Source organism: Chiloscyllium punctatum, chromosome 4 (assembly GCF_047496795.1).
Source record: "Chiloscyllium punctatum isolate Juve2018m chromosome 4, sChiPun1.3, whole genome shotgun sequence".
In the NCBI taxonomy this organism is placed as follows: Eukaryota; Metazoa; Chordata; class Chondrichthyes; order Orectolobiformes; family Hemiscylliidae; genus Chiloscyllium; species Chiloscyllium punctatum.
This window is the reverse complement of record NC_092742.1, coordinates 18,852,435-18,865,652: the sequence shown is the minus strand read 5'-3', so window position 1 is coordinate 18,865,652 and position 13,218 is coordinate 18,852,435. Positions and strand designations below refer to the sequence as shown.

Genomic DNA, 13,218 nt, shown 5'->3' with positions numbered 1-13,218 from the left:
GACTGCAGATGCTGAAGAGTAGAGTTGAGAATGTGGTGCTGGAAAAGCACAGCAGGTCAGGTAGCATCTGAGGAACAGGAGAATTGGCATTTCGGGCATAAGCCCTTCATTGGGAATTTCCTGATGAAGGGCTTATGCTCGAAACATCGATTCTCCTGTTCCTCAGATGCTGTCTGACCTGCTGTGCTTTTCTAGCACCACACCCTCAAATTTGTTCACTATATTCACTTTAGCAAATCAAATATGCTTTCCTTATCCAACTGACATAAATGTAAATCTAACTTTATGCTCACCACTGAAATGACCTCATGAGCCATTCACTTGTTTCAAATCATCAGTGCTTCAAGTAGGCCTATCCCCATCATTTCAGGACAGCTACAAATGGATAATGAATGCTAGCCTTGCCAGCAACCCTCACATTCCAAGAATGTATGCTTCTGAAGCACTGTGGTCTCAAGAGAATTGTATCCCTGTCAGGGGACTTATTCTTTGAAGAAGTAGAAACAGTGTTATGGAGGGTGGAAAATTGTGAGAACCAATTGATTGACGGTAAGGGTAAATGGTGAAAATGAGAATCTAACCTTGAGGGAGATTTAAAAAAAAAGATGAAAATCACATGGGCATAGTATAAAATAAATTAGCAATAGCACTAATTTATGTATTCTCAATCCAGGTCCAGGAACTATTTGAGGATTCTCCTTTTCTAGTACCAGATGAGTGTGTTAGTATAATGAACGGCACATATGAAGGTTGGTACCAAAATTTCATGTGTGCTTATTTTCTCCTCTGTTGCTAATTATGTCTCTAGACTGGGAATAATTTTCCAATTTCTAGAAAATCAATTATTTTTTGCTGCACCATTTGGGATGGAAAGGGACAATATACTTCTATGACTTTCTACAAATCTGATGACCAGTTAAATATAATTTGAAGTCTACATTAGTTATGCTGAGTTATGATCATTTAAGTTGCGATTTAGATATTGTTACTTGTATTACATAAGTACTTGCTTCCTCAACAAATATATAAAACCTCCCATTTTTCCTGTCTTGAGGATGAAGCTGTATGGTATTTTGCTGCTGAATTCTACCCTGCAATAGGTGTGTGTCTCTCTGTGTATTGGAAACTGGGATGTAATGGTCATGGATAGATATTTTTAAACAACCTGTTCAGACCTATTATGACCTATCTGTAGATCAGGTGGAACTTGAACATGGGACTTCTGACTCACCGGCAGGGACACTAAGACTTGAGCTCCCTTGAGCTTTGATTAAATTACTCCTGTGGTCAATAGGCCTTTGGTCACCCTAGTCAGACTTTTGCATGAAGACTGCCTATTTGGGTGAATTGCTGAAAGAAGCTTATTCAAGCACATGTCCATTTCAGAAGTTGGATAGTGAGGCGAGGAGATGGCAGGAAAACTAGAGTCAAAAGATAAAATAACAAATTTTGGCAGAATTGAAAAACACCATCATTCAAATTATGATAGTACTGAATAGCAGACTAGGCTCTAGGTGCCACCTCCCGTTTCCATTTTGTGATGTTATGTTCCTGACCTAATTCTACCCCTCAATTCCTTCACAGCCTCTTTGGTGTCAGACTGTTAGCTTGAAATCCAAGCTAAACTATTTTCACACTTCTATTTCTGAGGTACCAATTCCCTGCTTACTGCCGCAGGCTGAAGCAGACAACTTGCAATCTTGTTACGTTTGTCCCTGAGTTCTATTTCTGACTCCATATCGTCTCTGTCATTAAGACCACTTCCTGCCCGCTCCATAATATTGTCACCGTCACCTCCGCTACTGCAAGTCTCAAACGGGCTTTAGTTACCTACAGACTTGATTGTTCCATTGTTCTCCTGCTGGATATACCATCCTTTTTACTCTCTGCAAATTTTGAAATGGTCTAACTCCATTTACTTATCATGTCTGCATTAGCTTCCAGACTGGCAATACTTTGAATTTAAATTTCTCACCCTCTTGTTCAAATACCAACTACCAACTCCTCCCCATTCTATTTCTAATTAGGCGCTCTATTTCTCTATGTACTCCTTTGATAAGGTGCTGTACAGGAGGCTGCTAAATAAGATAAGAGCCCATGGTGTTAGGGACAAGGTACTGGCATGGATAGAGGAATGGCTAACTGGTAGAAGGCAGAGAGTAGTATTAAAGAGTTCTTTTTCGGGATGGTAGCTATTGACTCGTGGAGTTCCACAGGGGGCAGTTTTGGGACCACAACTATTCACATTATACATTAACAATTTGAATGAAGAAATTGAAGACACTATTGGTAAATTTCCAGATGACACAAGGTAGTTGGGGAGAGAATAGAGTTGAGGAAATGGGAAGCCTGCAGAAAGAATTGAACATGCTAGGTGCATGGACAAAGAAGTGGCTGATGGAATACAATGTGATAAAGTGTGATGTTATATACTTTGGTAGAAAGAATAGAAGTGTAGACTATTTTTTAAATAGGGAAAGGCTTAGGAAACCTGAAACACAAAGGAACTTGGGAGTCCTAGTTCAGGATTCTGTTAAGATTAAACATACAGGTTCAGTTAGCAGCTAGGAAGGCAAATGCAGTGTTGGCCTTCATTTCAAGAGGTCTAGAAAACAAGATCAGAGATGTACTGCCGAGGTTGTATAAGGCTCTGGTCAGAGCACACTTGGGATATTGTAAGCCATTTTGGGCCCCATATCTAAGGGAAGATGCGCTGCCAGAGGAGGGGGTCCAGAAGAGGTTTACAAGAATTATCCCAGGGATGAAGGGCACTCACGAGAACTCTGGGTCTGTGCTCAGTGGAATTTAGAAGGATGAAGTAATATCTGATTAAAAGTTAGAGGATACTGTGAGGCCTGTACAGAGTGGACATGAGAAGATGTATCCACTAATAGGAGACTAGCACCAGGAGGCAGAGACTCAGGATGAAGGGACAATCCTTTACAGCTAAAATGAGGAGGAATTTCTTCAGCCAGAAGGTGATGACTCTGTAGAACTCATTACTACAGAGGGTTATAGATGCCAAGATGTCAAGTCATTTAGTGTATTTAAGACAGATGGATAGGCTCTTGATGTGTCACGGGATCAAGGGTTACAGGGAGATGGAAAGAAAATGGGGTTAAGAAACATATCAGCCATGATTGAATGGCAGCACAGAATGGATGGGCTGAATGGCTTAATTCTGCTCCTCTATCTTATGGTCCTGTGGCCCTCCAGCTATACATTGCTCTGAGAACTCTACATTCCTCCAACTTTGGCTTTTTGTCCCTATCCCTTTAACATAACCACAGTCTGATGTGCTTTCATCCATCTCAGCCTAAACTCCAGAATTCCTTCATTTTAATCCCGCCATCCCAGATCCTTCAAATCTACCTCTTTTGCCAGTCTAGACATCTCCTTTATTTGATGCAACTTGATCTGATTGCACGCCTGTGAGGTATCTTGGAATTTATTACCAGTTTGAAGGTATAAATGCAAGTTGTAAAGCTGGAAGTGCACAGCAGATTGGGCAGCATAGAACATAGAACATAGAAAAATACAGCACAGTACAGGCCCTTCGGCCCTCGATGTTGCACCGACCGAAGCCTACCTAACCTACACTAGCCCAATAACCTCCATATGCTTATCCAATGCCCACTTGAATGACCATAAAGAGGGAGAGTCCACCACTGACACTGGCAGGGCATTCCATGAACTCACAACCCGCTGAGTAAAGAATCTACCCCTAACATCTGTCCTATACCAACCTCCCCTTAATTTAAAGCTATGTCCCCTAGTAACAGCTGACTCCATACGCAGAAAAAGGTTCTCACTGTTAACCCTATCTAAACCCCTAATCATCTTGTACACCTCTATCAAATCTCCCCTAAACCTTCTCTTCTCCAATGAGAACAGCCCCAAGTGCCTCAGCCTTTCCTCATACGATCTTCCTACCATGCCAGGCAACATTCTGGTAAACCTCCTCTGCACCCGTTCCAGTGCCTCCACATCCTTCCTATAGTATGGCGACCAAAACTGCACACAATACTCCAGATAAGGCCGTACCAGAGTCTTATACAACTGCAACATGACCTCAGGACTCCAGAACTCAATTCCTCTACCAATAAAGCCCAGTACGCCATATGCCTTCTTCACAGCACTATTTACCTGAGTGGCAACTTTCAGAGATCTGTGTACATGGACACCAAGATCCCTCTGCTCATCCACACTACCAAGTAGCCAACCATTAGCCCAGTAATCCATCTTCTTGTTACTCCTACCAAAGTGAATGACTTCACACTTAGCTACATTGAACTCCATTTGCCACCTTTCTGCCCAGCTCTGCAACTTATCTATATCCCGCTGTAACCTGCCACATCCTTCCTCACTGTTCACCACTCCACCGACTTTCGTATCATCCGCAAACTTGCTCACCCAGCCTTCAAGCCCCTCCTCCAGGTCATTTATAAAAATGACAAACAGCAATGGTCCCAAAACCGATCCTTGTGGAACACCGCTAGTAACTGCACTCCAAGATGAACCTTTACCATCAACTACTACCCTCTGTCTCCTTCCAGCCAGCCAATTCCTAATCCAAACCTCTAATGCACCCTCAATGCCATACCTCCATAATTTTTGCAGTAGCCTACCATGGGGTACCTTATCGAACGCCTTGCTAAAATCCATATACACCACATCTACTGCTTTACCCTCGTCCACTTCCTTGGTCACCTTCTCAAAGAACTCAATAAGGTTTGTGAGGCACGACCTGCCCTTCACAAAACCATGCTGACTATCCTTGATCACATTATTCCTATCCAGATGTTCATAAATCCTATCCCTTACAATTCTCTCTAAGACTTTGTCCACAACAGAAGTGAGACTCACTGGCCTATAGTTACTAGGGCTGTCCCTACTCCCCTTCTTGAACAAGGGGACCACATTCGCTATCCTCCAGTCTTCTGGCACTATTCCTGTAGACAACGACGACATAAAAATCAAGGCCAATGGCTCCGCTATCTCCTCCCTAGCTTCCCAGAGGATTCTAGGATAAATGCCATCAGGCCCAGGGGACTTATCTATTTTCACCCTTTCCAGTATTCCCCGGACCTCTTCCCTACATATCTCAAAGCCATCCATTCTAATCACTTGTGACTCAATATTCACATCAGCAACAATGTCCTGTTCCTGAGTGAATACTGACGAAAAGTATTGATTTAGTGTCTCTCCAATCTCCTCTGCCTCCACGCACAACTTCCCACTACTATCCTTGACTGGACCGATACCTACCTTAGTCATCCTTTTATTCCTGACATACCTATAGAAAGTCTTAGGGTTTTCCCTAATCCTACCAACCAAGGACTTTTCATGTCCCCTTCTCGCTGCTCTTAGCTCTCTCTTTAGATCCTTCCTGGCTACCTTATAACTCTCAATCGCCCCAACTGAACCTTCACATCTCATCTTTACATAGGCCGCCCTCTTCCCTTTTACAAGGGATTCCAATTCCTTATTAAACCACGGCTCCCTCACAAGACCATTTCCTCCCTGCCTGACTGGTACATACTTATCAAGGACACCCAATAGCTGCTCCTTGAACAAGCTCCACGTATCATTTGTGTCCTTCCCTTGAAGCCTATTTTTCCAATCCACACATCCTAAGTCATGCCTCACCGCATCAAAATCAGACAGAAGCTGATTTAATATTTTAATTCAATGGCCCTTCATCAGAACAATAGGTTATGCCAAATAATTTTATTGTTTATGCCAAGTAATAACCAATGAAGGCAAGTGTGCCAAATGCTGCCTTCACCACCCTACCTACTGTGAAGCCACTTCAAGGAGCTAAGCACCGTACCCCGAGGTCTCTCTGTTCTACAACGCTCCCCAGGGCCTTACCATTAACTGTGCAAGTCCTGCCCTGGTTTATCTTACCAAAATGCAACATTTTGCATTTATCTAAATTAAATTTCTCCTGCCACTCCTTGGCTCACTGGCCCAGTGATCAAGATCTGTTATGATATAACTATCTGTGTTTTTAAATTGGTAAACCAAAATTTGTCACCATTATAAATGTTATTATGGCTTTGACTTATGAAATCTAGTGAGTCATGATCTTGACTTACATTGTTTATGAAAGGAGAATTTGGGATGGTTTCAGGCTTTGGACAGAGTCTGTATGACTCTTGGAAAATCTAAGCAACTAGACTGTGCCACTCTGTTCTTCAGTTTTCTTTCCTTTTTGCAAATTTATATTCTACCTTTAAGGCTCTTGTGTGTGGTGGTCTTTTTTAATTTATGTATTTACTCATGGGATGTGAGCATTGATGGCTGGCCAGCATTTATTGCCTGTCCTTAGTTGCCCTTCAGAAGGTGGCTGTGAGCTGCCTTCTTTAACCACAGCAGTTGCGACTTTGATGTGAAGGGCTGTCACTCTCACCTCACCTCTGGAATTCCTCACCCCTAGTGTCTCTAGCTCTGGGCCAGAAGCCCTGGCTTAAAGTCCCATCTTCTTGAGAGATGTTTCATGATATATCTGAACATTTTAGTGTGGCTCAAAGAAAGGTGGTTATAGTTGTTGGAGTCAGTCATCTCAGGTCCAGGACATTTCTGCAGGATTTTCTCAGGATATTGTTCCAGGTCCAACCATTTTCAGTGGCTTCATCAATGAGCATCCCTTAATCATAACTTCAGCATTGGAGCTATTCACTGATGATTGCATAATGGTCAGTGCCATTCACGACTCCTCACATTCTGAAACAGTCCAGGTCAAAATGCAGCAAGATCTGGACAATTCAGTGGCAAGTAATATTTTCTCTACACAAATGCCAGGCAATGACCATCTCCAACAAAAGAGACTTTAACTATAAACCCATAAAATCTAATGACCACAATCATCACTGAAACCCCCGCTGTCAACTTTCTAGAGGTTACCAGTGACAAAAAAACTGAACTGGATTAACCACCAGTCCAAAGATGTGTAGGCTAGGTTGATTGGCCATGGGAAATGCAGGTTACAAGGATAGGGAAGGGGGAATGGGTGGATTTGGGTTGGATGCTCTTCAGAATGTCAGTGACTTAATGGGCTGAATGGACTGTGGTCACACTGTATGGATTCTATTGATTCTATATAAACAATGTGGCTGCAAGAGCAAGTCAGAGGCTAGCAGTCTTGCATTAATTGATCTATCCTTACCCCATAAAGCCTGTCCATAAGACACAAGTCAGGGTTATAATGGAATGCAGCCCAGTTGACTGGCATCAAATCCATAAGTATGTCCACAACTGAGCCATGTTGTGGACATAGCTGCTTTGCTACAACCTATTCACTGATACCCAGTTTGTGTTCTGTAAGGGTCACTCAACTCCTGACCTCATTATGCCATTGGTTCAAACATGGGCAAAAGCACTGAATTTCAGAAGTGAGGTGAGGGTCAACATTTGACCAAGTGTGGCATCAACCCTAGCAAAACCGGAATTAATGAGAATCTGGGGGCAGTGGTGGTGGGACGGGGGACACATCTCTCTACTGGTGTCACTACCTGGCACATAGAAAGTTGGTTGTTGTTGTTGGCAGTCTGTCATCTCAGCTGCAGGACATCTCTGTGGGAATTCCTCAGGATAGGGTCCTAGGCTCCACCATCTTCAGTTGCTTCAACAGTGACCTCCCCTCCATCATAAGGTCAGAATTGGGGATGTTTGCTGCTGATTGCGCAATGTTCAGCACCAATCATGACTCCTCAGATACTGAAGCAGTCCATGTTCAAATACAACAAGACCTGGGCAAAATCCAGGCTTGGGATGAAAAGTAGTGAGTGACATTAGCAACACACAAATGCCAGGCAATGATCATCTCCAGTAGAGACAATCTGACCTCTGCCCTTTGACATTCAATGTTTTACCAATGTTGAATCCATCACTGTCAACATCCTAGGGGTTACCATTGACCAGAAACTCAATTGGACTGGCTATATAAATACGGTAGCCATAACAGCAGGTCAGATGCTAGGACTGCCGCTAACTCACCTCCTGAGTCCCAAAGCCTGTCCACCATCTACACCACTCAAGTCAGTAGTGTGATGGAATACTCCTCACTTGCCTGGATGACTGCAGCTCCAACAACATTCAAGAAGGTTGTCACCATCCAGGACAAATCAACCCATTTGATTAGCCATCCATAAAAATTCTCTCCATCCACCACCGTCACTTAGTAACAGCAGTTTATACTGTCTACAAGATGCACCACAGAAAGATTCATAGACCGCAATTTACAACCCCCAACCACTTCTATCTAGAAACTCAAAGGCAGCGGATAGGTGGGAACATCATCACTTGTAAGTTCCCTTCCAAGCCACTCACCATATTGACATATTGCTATTCCTTCACTTCACAGGGTCAAAATCTTGGAATTCCCTCTCTCATGGCATTGTGGGTGAACCTGCACCAAATGGATTGCAGTGCTTAAAGAAGGTAGCTTAGTACCACCTTCTAAAGAACAACTAGGGATGAGAAATAAATGCTGGCCTAGCCACCCATCTCCCACATCCCATGAACGAATAGAAAAATGTTTATTGAAAATATTTTATGCCATCTTTTATTAAAGTTATAGTTGATTCAATTTCCTCCAAGTCAGTCAGTGCATTGCATATCATTATCATTTGCTGTGTTTTTAGTACAAACAGAATTACCTCTGGTTCTGACCCCGCCACAATAGTTGTTTTAATTAAAGGTATGTTATTGTATTAATGAGAGAAATGTGATGCCAAAGGTCAGTGGGATATGTATGTAAAGAACCCAAAGGGTACAATTATAAAAAGGTATGGAAACTATCAACAGAATGTAACCTGAGCACATTAAGTTGGTTAAAGTATACATTAAAGAAATAATGGCCCAGTTCTTAACTTATTAGAGTAGTGTCAAGAAAGGAGTGCAGTGATCCAGAGTTCTGGAGAAAAACTTTAACAAGGGAACAAGCTAAGGAGCAGTCTCTTGCATTACATTCACATTATTTTGTACACCTGCAGTGTTATTAAACGTATAACAGTGTTATTAAATGCATTTTATTTTTTGTAGGAATTTTAGCCTGGATCACAATAAACTTCTTGACTGGTAGGTGTGTGTTTTCTCTTCCTATCTGACTATTGCCATTTCTTAAGTGGGTAAAAACATGGTCTGGCTTTTTGTTTAGCTGTAGCTTTACCAGCCTGTTGCCATCCAAACTTTCACAATTCACAGCATTCTGTGCTGCCACTTAATATAGGACCTTAAGACAGTAATCATTATTTAATCCGATGAAAAATGAAAAATCTAGTGTTACTTTGGATTCTGTCAGAGGTCCCATTAATTTTGCAGTTTTTGGGACTGATACAAGACTAACTCAATGGGCTAAAGATCAGACCAAAATGAATAGGCTCATTGAGCTGATTGGCCAGTAGTTTCAATAACTATAAGTAGTACAAGTAGCACTATAGTACAAGTGAGATTGTATATCTTTTTAAGAAAGGAAGATTTCTAGTGGCATTTTATAACCAGAATTTGACTTGCTTAAAAAATATATTTTATAGGCCACCTGTATGGTGCAAATGAAAACACTGTAGGAATCCTGGACCTGGGAGGTGCATCCACACAGATTACTTTCCTCCCTCAGGCTGAGGTAAGAAGAAACAGCAACTTTCTGACTCAACTAGAAATCAATATCATTAAATCTTGAAAGGAATTTCCCCTCCTTTCACTCTCGGCCTCCAAACCAGTAACTAATGTGAAACAGATGCTCAGTTTTAGTACATGCATCAATATTGCAATGCACAGTTAAAGTGTTGTCTCAGGGGCTTGTGGTGCAGTGTAGTGTTATTACCTCTGAGCCAGAAGTTCCAGGTCCAGGTCTCATCGGCCCAATATTGCTGTGGGTCTGGAATCATGTGGGTAAAGACAGACCAGAGAAGGACTGCTATTCCCTTCCTTAAAGGACATTATTGAACCAGGTGTGTGTTTCTTACAATCTACAATGGATTCATGGTTGTCATTGATTCTAAATATTTTATTGAATTCAAATTCCACTATCTGCCATGACAGGATTTGATCCCAAGTCTCCAGATCATTAATAGTCTAGTGATAATAAAACTAGGTCATCGCCTACCCAAAATGTGTGAATGAATTTCTGGAGGGGTGAAGGAAAGGACTTGCAATGTTAAACCAAGGCAAACAAGATTGGCATTCACTAAGTCATTTATTTCATGCTCTGGAAATGGAGGTCCCACTTGCAGGTTCTGCATTCATTCTCCTTAACTCAGTGTTTTTCTCTTTCTCCAAATAGCATCCTCAGTATCTAAGGATCACTAATCAAGGCTAACTGAAGCCATGATTTCACACTGGGGAAGATTCTTGTGGCACAATGGTAGTTTCCCTACCTCTGAACTGGGAGGCCCTTGTTCAAGTTCCCCTGTTACCGAGAAATAACATTTTTGAGCAGTTTGTCTAAAAAAATGTCTATCACAAGATGGAAGAGTCTGAATTGGTAATTTGAGACCGTACAGGACATGCACCCATCCATCAGTGGAATTGAGCACCTTACTCTTAGCCACCTTTGATAAGGAAGCTCAATGGAATGGTCTACTAATGAGTAATAATTAGAATCAACAGCTTTTACCCAAATATCAGGTATGTAATATTTTGCCAATGATGAATTAGTCAAATTCATTGTACTATGATATTAGAGGAAAAAGATTATTATTAAAAACCATTTTATAATGAGACATGAGTATCTATTTTGTGAAAATCTATGAAATTGTGCTAATTAGATTGTTTATAACTCTTCAATTCTAAAGTTGGAGGGAATCTTCTTGAAAGAAAAATTTGCAGTTACAGTACACCTTGCATGACCTTTTGAAGTATTTGTAGTTTTTTTATTATTAATCGTTCACAGGACATGGGTGTTACTGGTCATGCCAGCATTTATTGCCCATCCCTAGTTGTCCAGAGAACAGTTAAGAGTCAACCACATTGCTGTGGACATGTAGTCCAAACCAGGTGGCAGTTTCCTTCCCTAAAGGACATTAGTGAACCAGATGGGTTTTTATGACAATGGTTTCATGGTCATCATTAATATCTTAACTCCAGATATTTATTGAATCAAAATCCACCATATGTCATGGCACGATTTGCATCCGGGTCCCTAGAACATAACCTGGGTCTCTGTATTAATAAAAGCCAAAAGAAGTATGGATGCTAGAAATCCGAAACAAAAACAAAGTACTGGAAAATCTCATCCTGTTTACAGAATGGGCAGCACTGGTTGTACCGATAGTGAAGCTCGACAGGTTGGTTCACCTTTTGTGAGGTTTTTAAACAAATGGTAAACCACTTTTCACTGTTGAATAAATACCTAATTCTTCGCATAGAGAATTTATACGCAAAGCTGCAGGGAAGGTGTCCTTCACAAAGCTGGACAAAGTTCATCCATAACCTGGTTTCCATCCTGACACCTTTGCGTCAACTCTTAAATAAAAGTTAGCGTTGGAAATGGTTGCGTAGCCAAGCCATAGCTTTCAAGGAAGTGAAGAAACAGCTATCATCCTCTAAGGTGTTGGCACACTATGATCCCAGGTGACATCTGTGTTCACATGTGATGCTTCCCTGTGTAGCATCAGGCTAGTATTAGCTCATAGGTGGTCCAATGAAGAGCAATGCCCAATAGCGTATGCATCAAGGACTTTGGCTTATGCAGAGCACAAGTACACCCAGATAGAAAAGGAACATTTGACAGTCATATTTGGATTCTGGAAGTTCCATCAATACTTTTACAACTGTAAATTTGTAACACTAACAGACCACAAAACTTGCTAGATCTACTTAAAGAGAACAAGGCAGCATTGCCCATAGCTTCAGGCCGAATTCAGCAGTGGAGTCCGAATACTAAGTGCATATAATTATGTCGGAACATCATCCAGGAGGCCAATTAGAAAATGCAGATGCATTGAGCTGCCTCCCACTGGCATATACACCATTGGTGATTTCCACCATTAGAGTAATGGTTTTAAGGTTTTATATAAAGTCATTTCCAGTCACAGCTGACAATATCAGACTTTGGACATAGAAAGATTTGGTCCTGGCAGAACTGAAACAGCTGGTGGTTATGGGGGAAACCAAAGGGCCATCACAACCAGAATTGAAACCTTTTTTGGATCCAGAGAAACCAGATCACAGTAGAGGATGGCATATTGTTAAGGGGAGCAAGTGTGATTGCCTTAGCATACTAGATACTGGCTGAAGTCTACTGTGGTCATCCAGGTGTTTTCAAAATGAAGATGTTGGTGAAAAGATATGTTTAGTGGCCAGAATTGGATTCAGTAATAGCTGAGTTAATGATGCAATCCCCGGAGTGCCAACAAGGACAAAATGTACTGCCATCAGCTCCCCCACATTCGCGGGAATGGCCAGGTAAATCCTGGGCTCGGTTACACGTTGACCGTGCAGGTCCTTTCAGGTGCTCAGTATTCTTAGTCATTGTGGACTCCCACTCAAGTGCAGAATTCATTTTGTCAAACAGGAGCCTGACGATAGAAAGATTGTGCATATCAAACAGACCCCTGGAAGTGTTGGTCACAGATAATAGACCATCATTTACCAGCAGAGAACTTGACTATTTCCTAAATTCAAATGGTATTTGACGTATAAGGACAGCTCCATACTATCCATTGTCCAATGGTGTGGCAGACGAGCAGTCCAAACTTTGAAGGCAGGAATAAAGCTTCATTAGATACTGTTATGAAGATGTGGGTGTATCTTTAAGAGAGATAAAAGCAGCAGAACTACTGGACACAGCACTAAGTCTTCTTAATAAGGCAATAATGTAACAGTGGGTCGAACATCTCAGTTAGTTTGTTGCCCTGAGACAAAAACAAATTCAAATTTGGCCAATCAGTTTAAAATATACCCAGAGAAAAATTATACCCCAATTTCCAATCCAGTTTGAATTGAGTATATTAACAATCTTAAAAGCCAAAGACACAATCCAATGCTCTGAGGTATAAGACCAGGGGAATATTGAACAGTTGAGAGGAGAACTGCCAAGTCCTAGCATATATCAGACTGCTTGGAAAAGTATCTCTCTTAAAAGTACCTTTTTGATCAGTAAACTTTTTAAATCAGAATTAGCAGATGATGCAGAAATTCCTAACAAGGAGAAAAGAAGATATAGGAAGATCTGAAAACAAGAACCAAAGCTGCCTGGTTTTGAGATCAGAA

The 13,218-nt window shown here is 41.5% G+C and overlaps 1 protein-coding gene across 3 annotated transcripts in view; it reads left to right on the top strand.

Annotated features, from left to right (window-relative positions):
* entpd5a (ectonucleoside triphosphate diphosphohydrolase 5a) overlaps positions 1-13,218 on the top strand; it is a 66,617-nt gene that overhangs the window by 19,956 nt on the left and 33,443 nt on the right. For all 3 annotated transcript variants that reach the window (XM_072568193.1, XM_072568194.1, XM_072568195.1), the window contains 3 exons: positions 674-749; positions 9,049-9,084; positions 9,540-9,628. In XM_072568193.1, the coding sequence (XP_072424294.1) occupies positions 674-749; positions 9,049-9,084; positions 9,540-9,628 (201 nt within the window). The remainder of the gene's footprint in view (positions 1-673; positions 750-9,048; positions 9,085-9,539; positions 9,629-13,218) is intronic.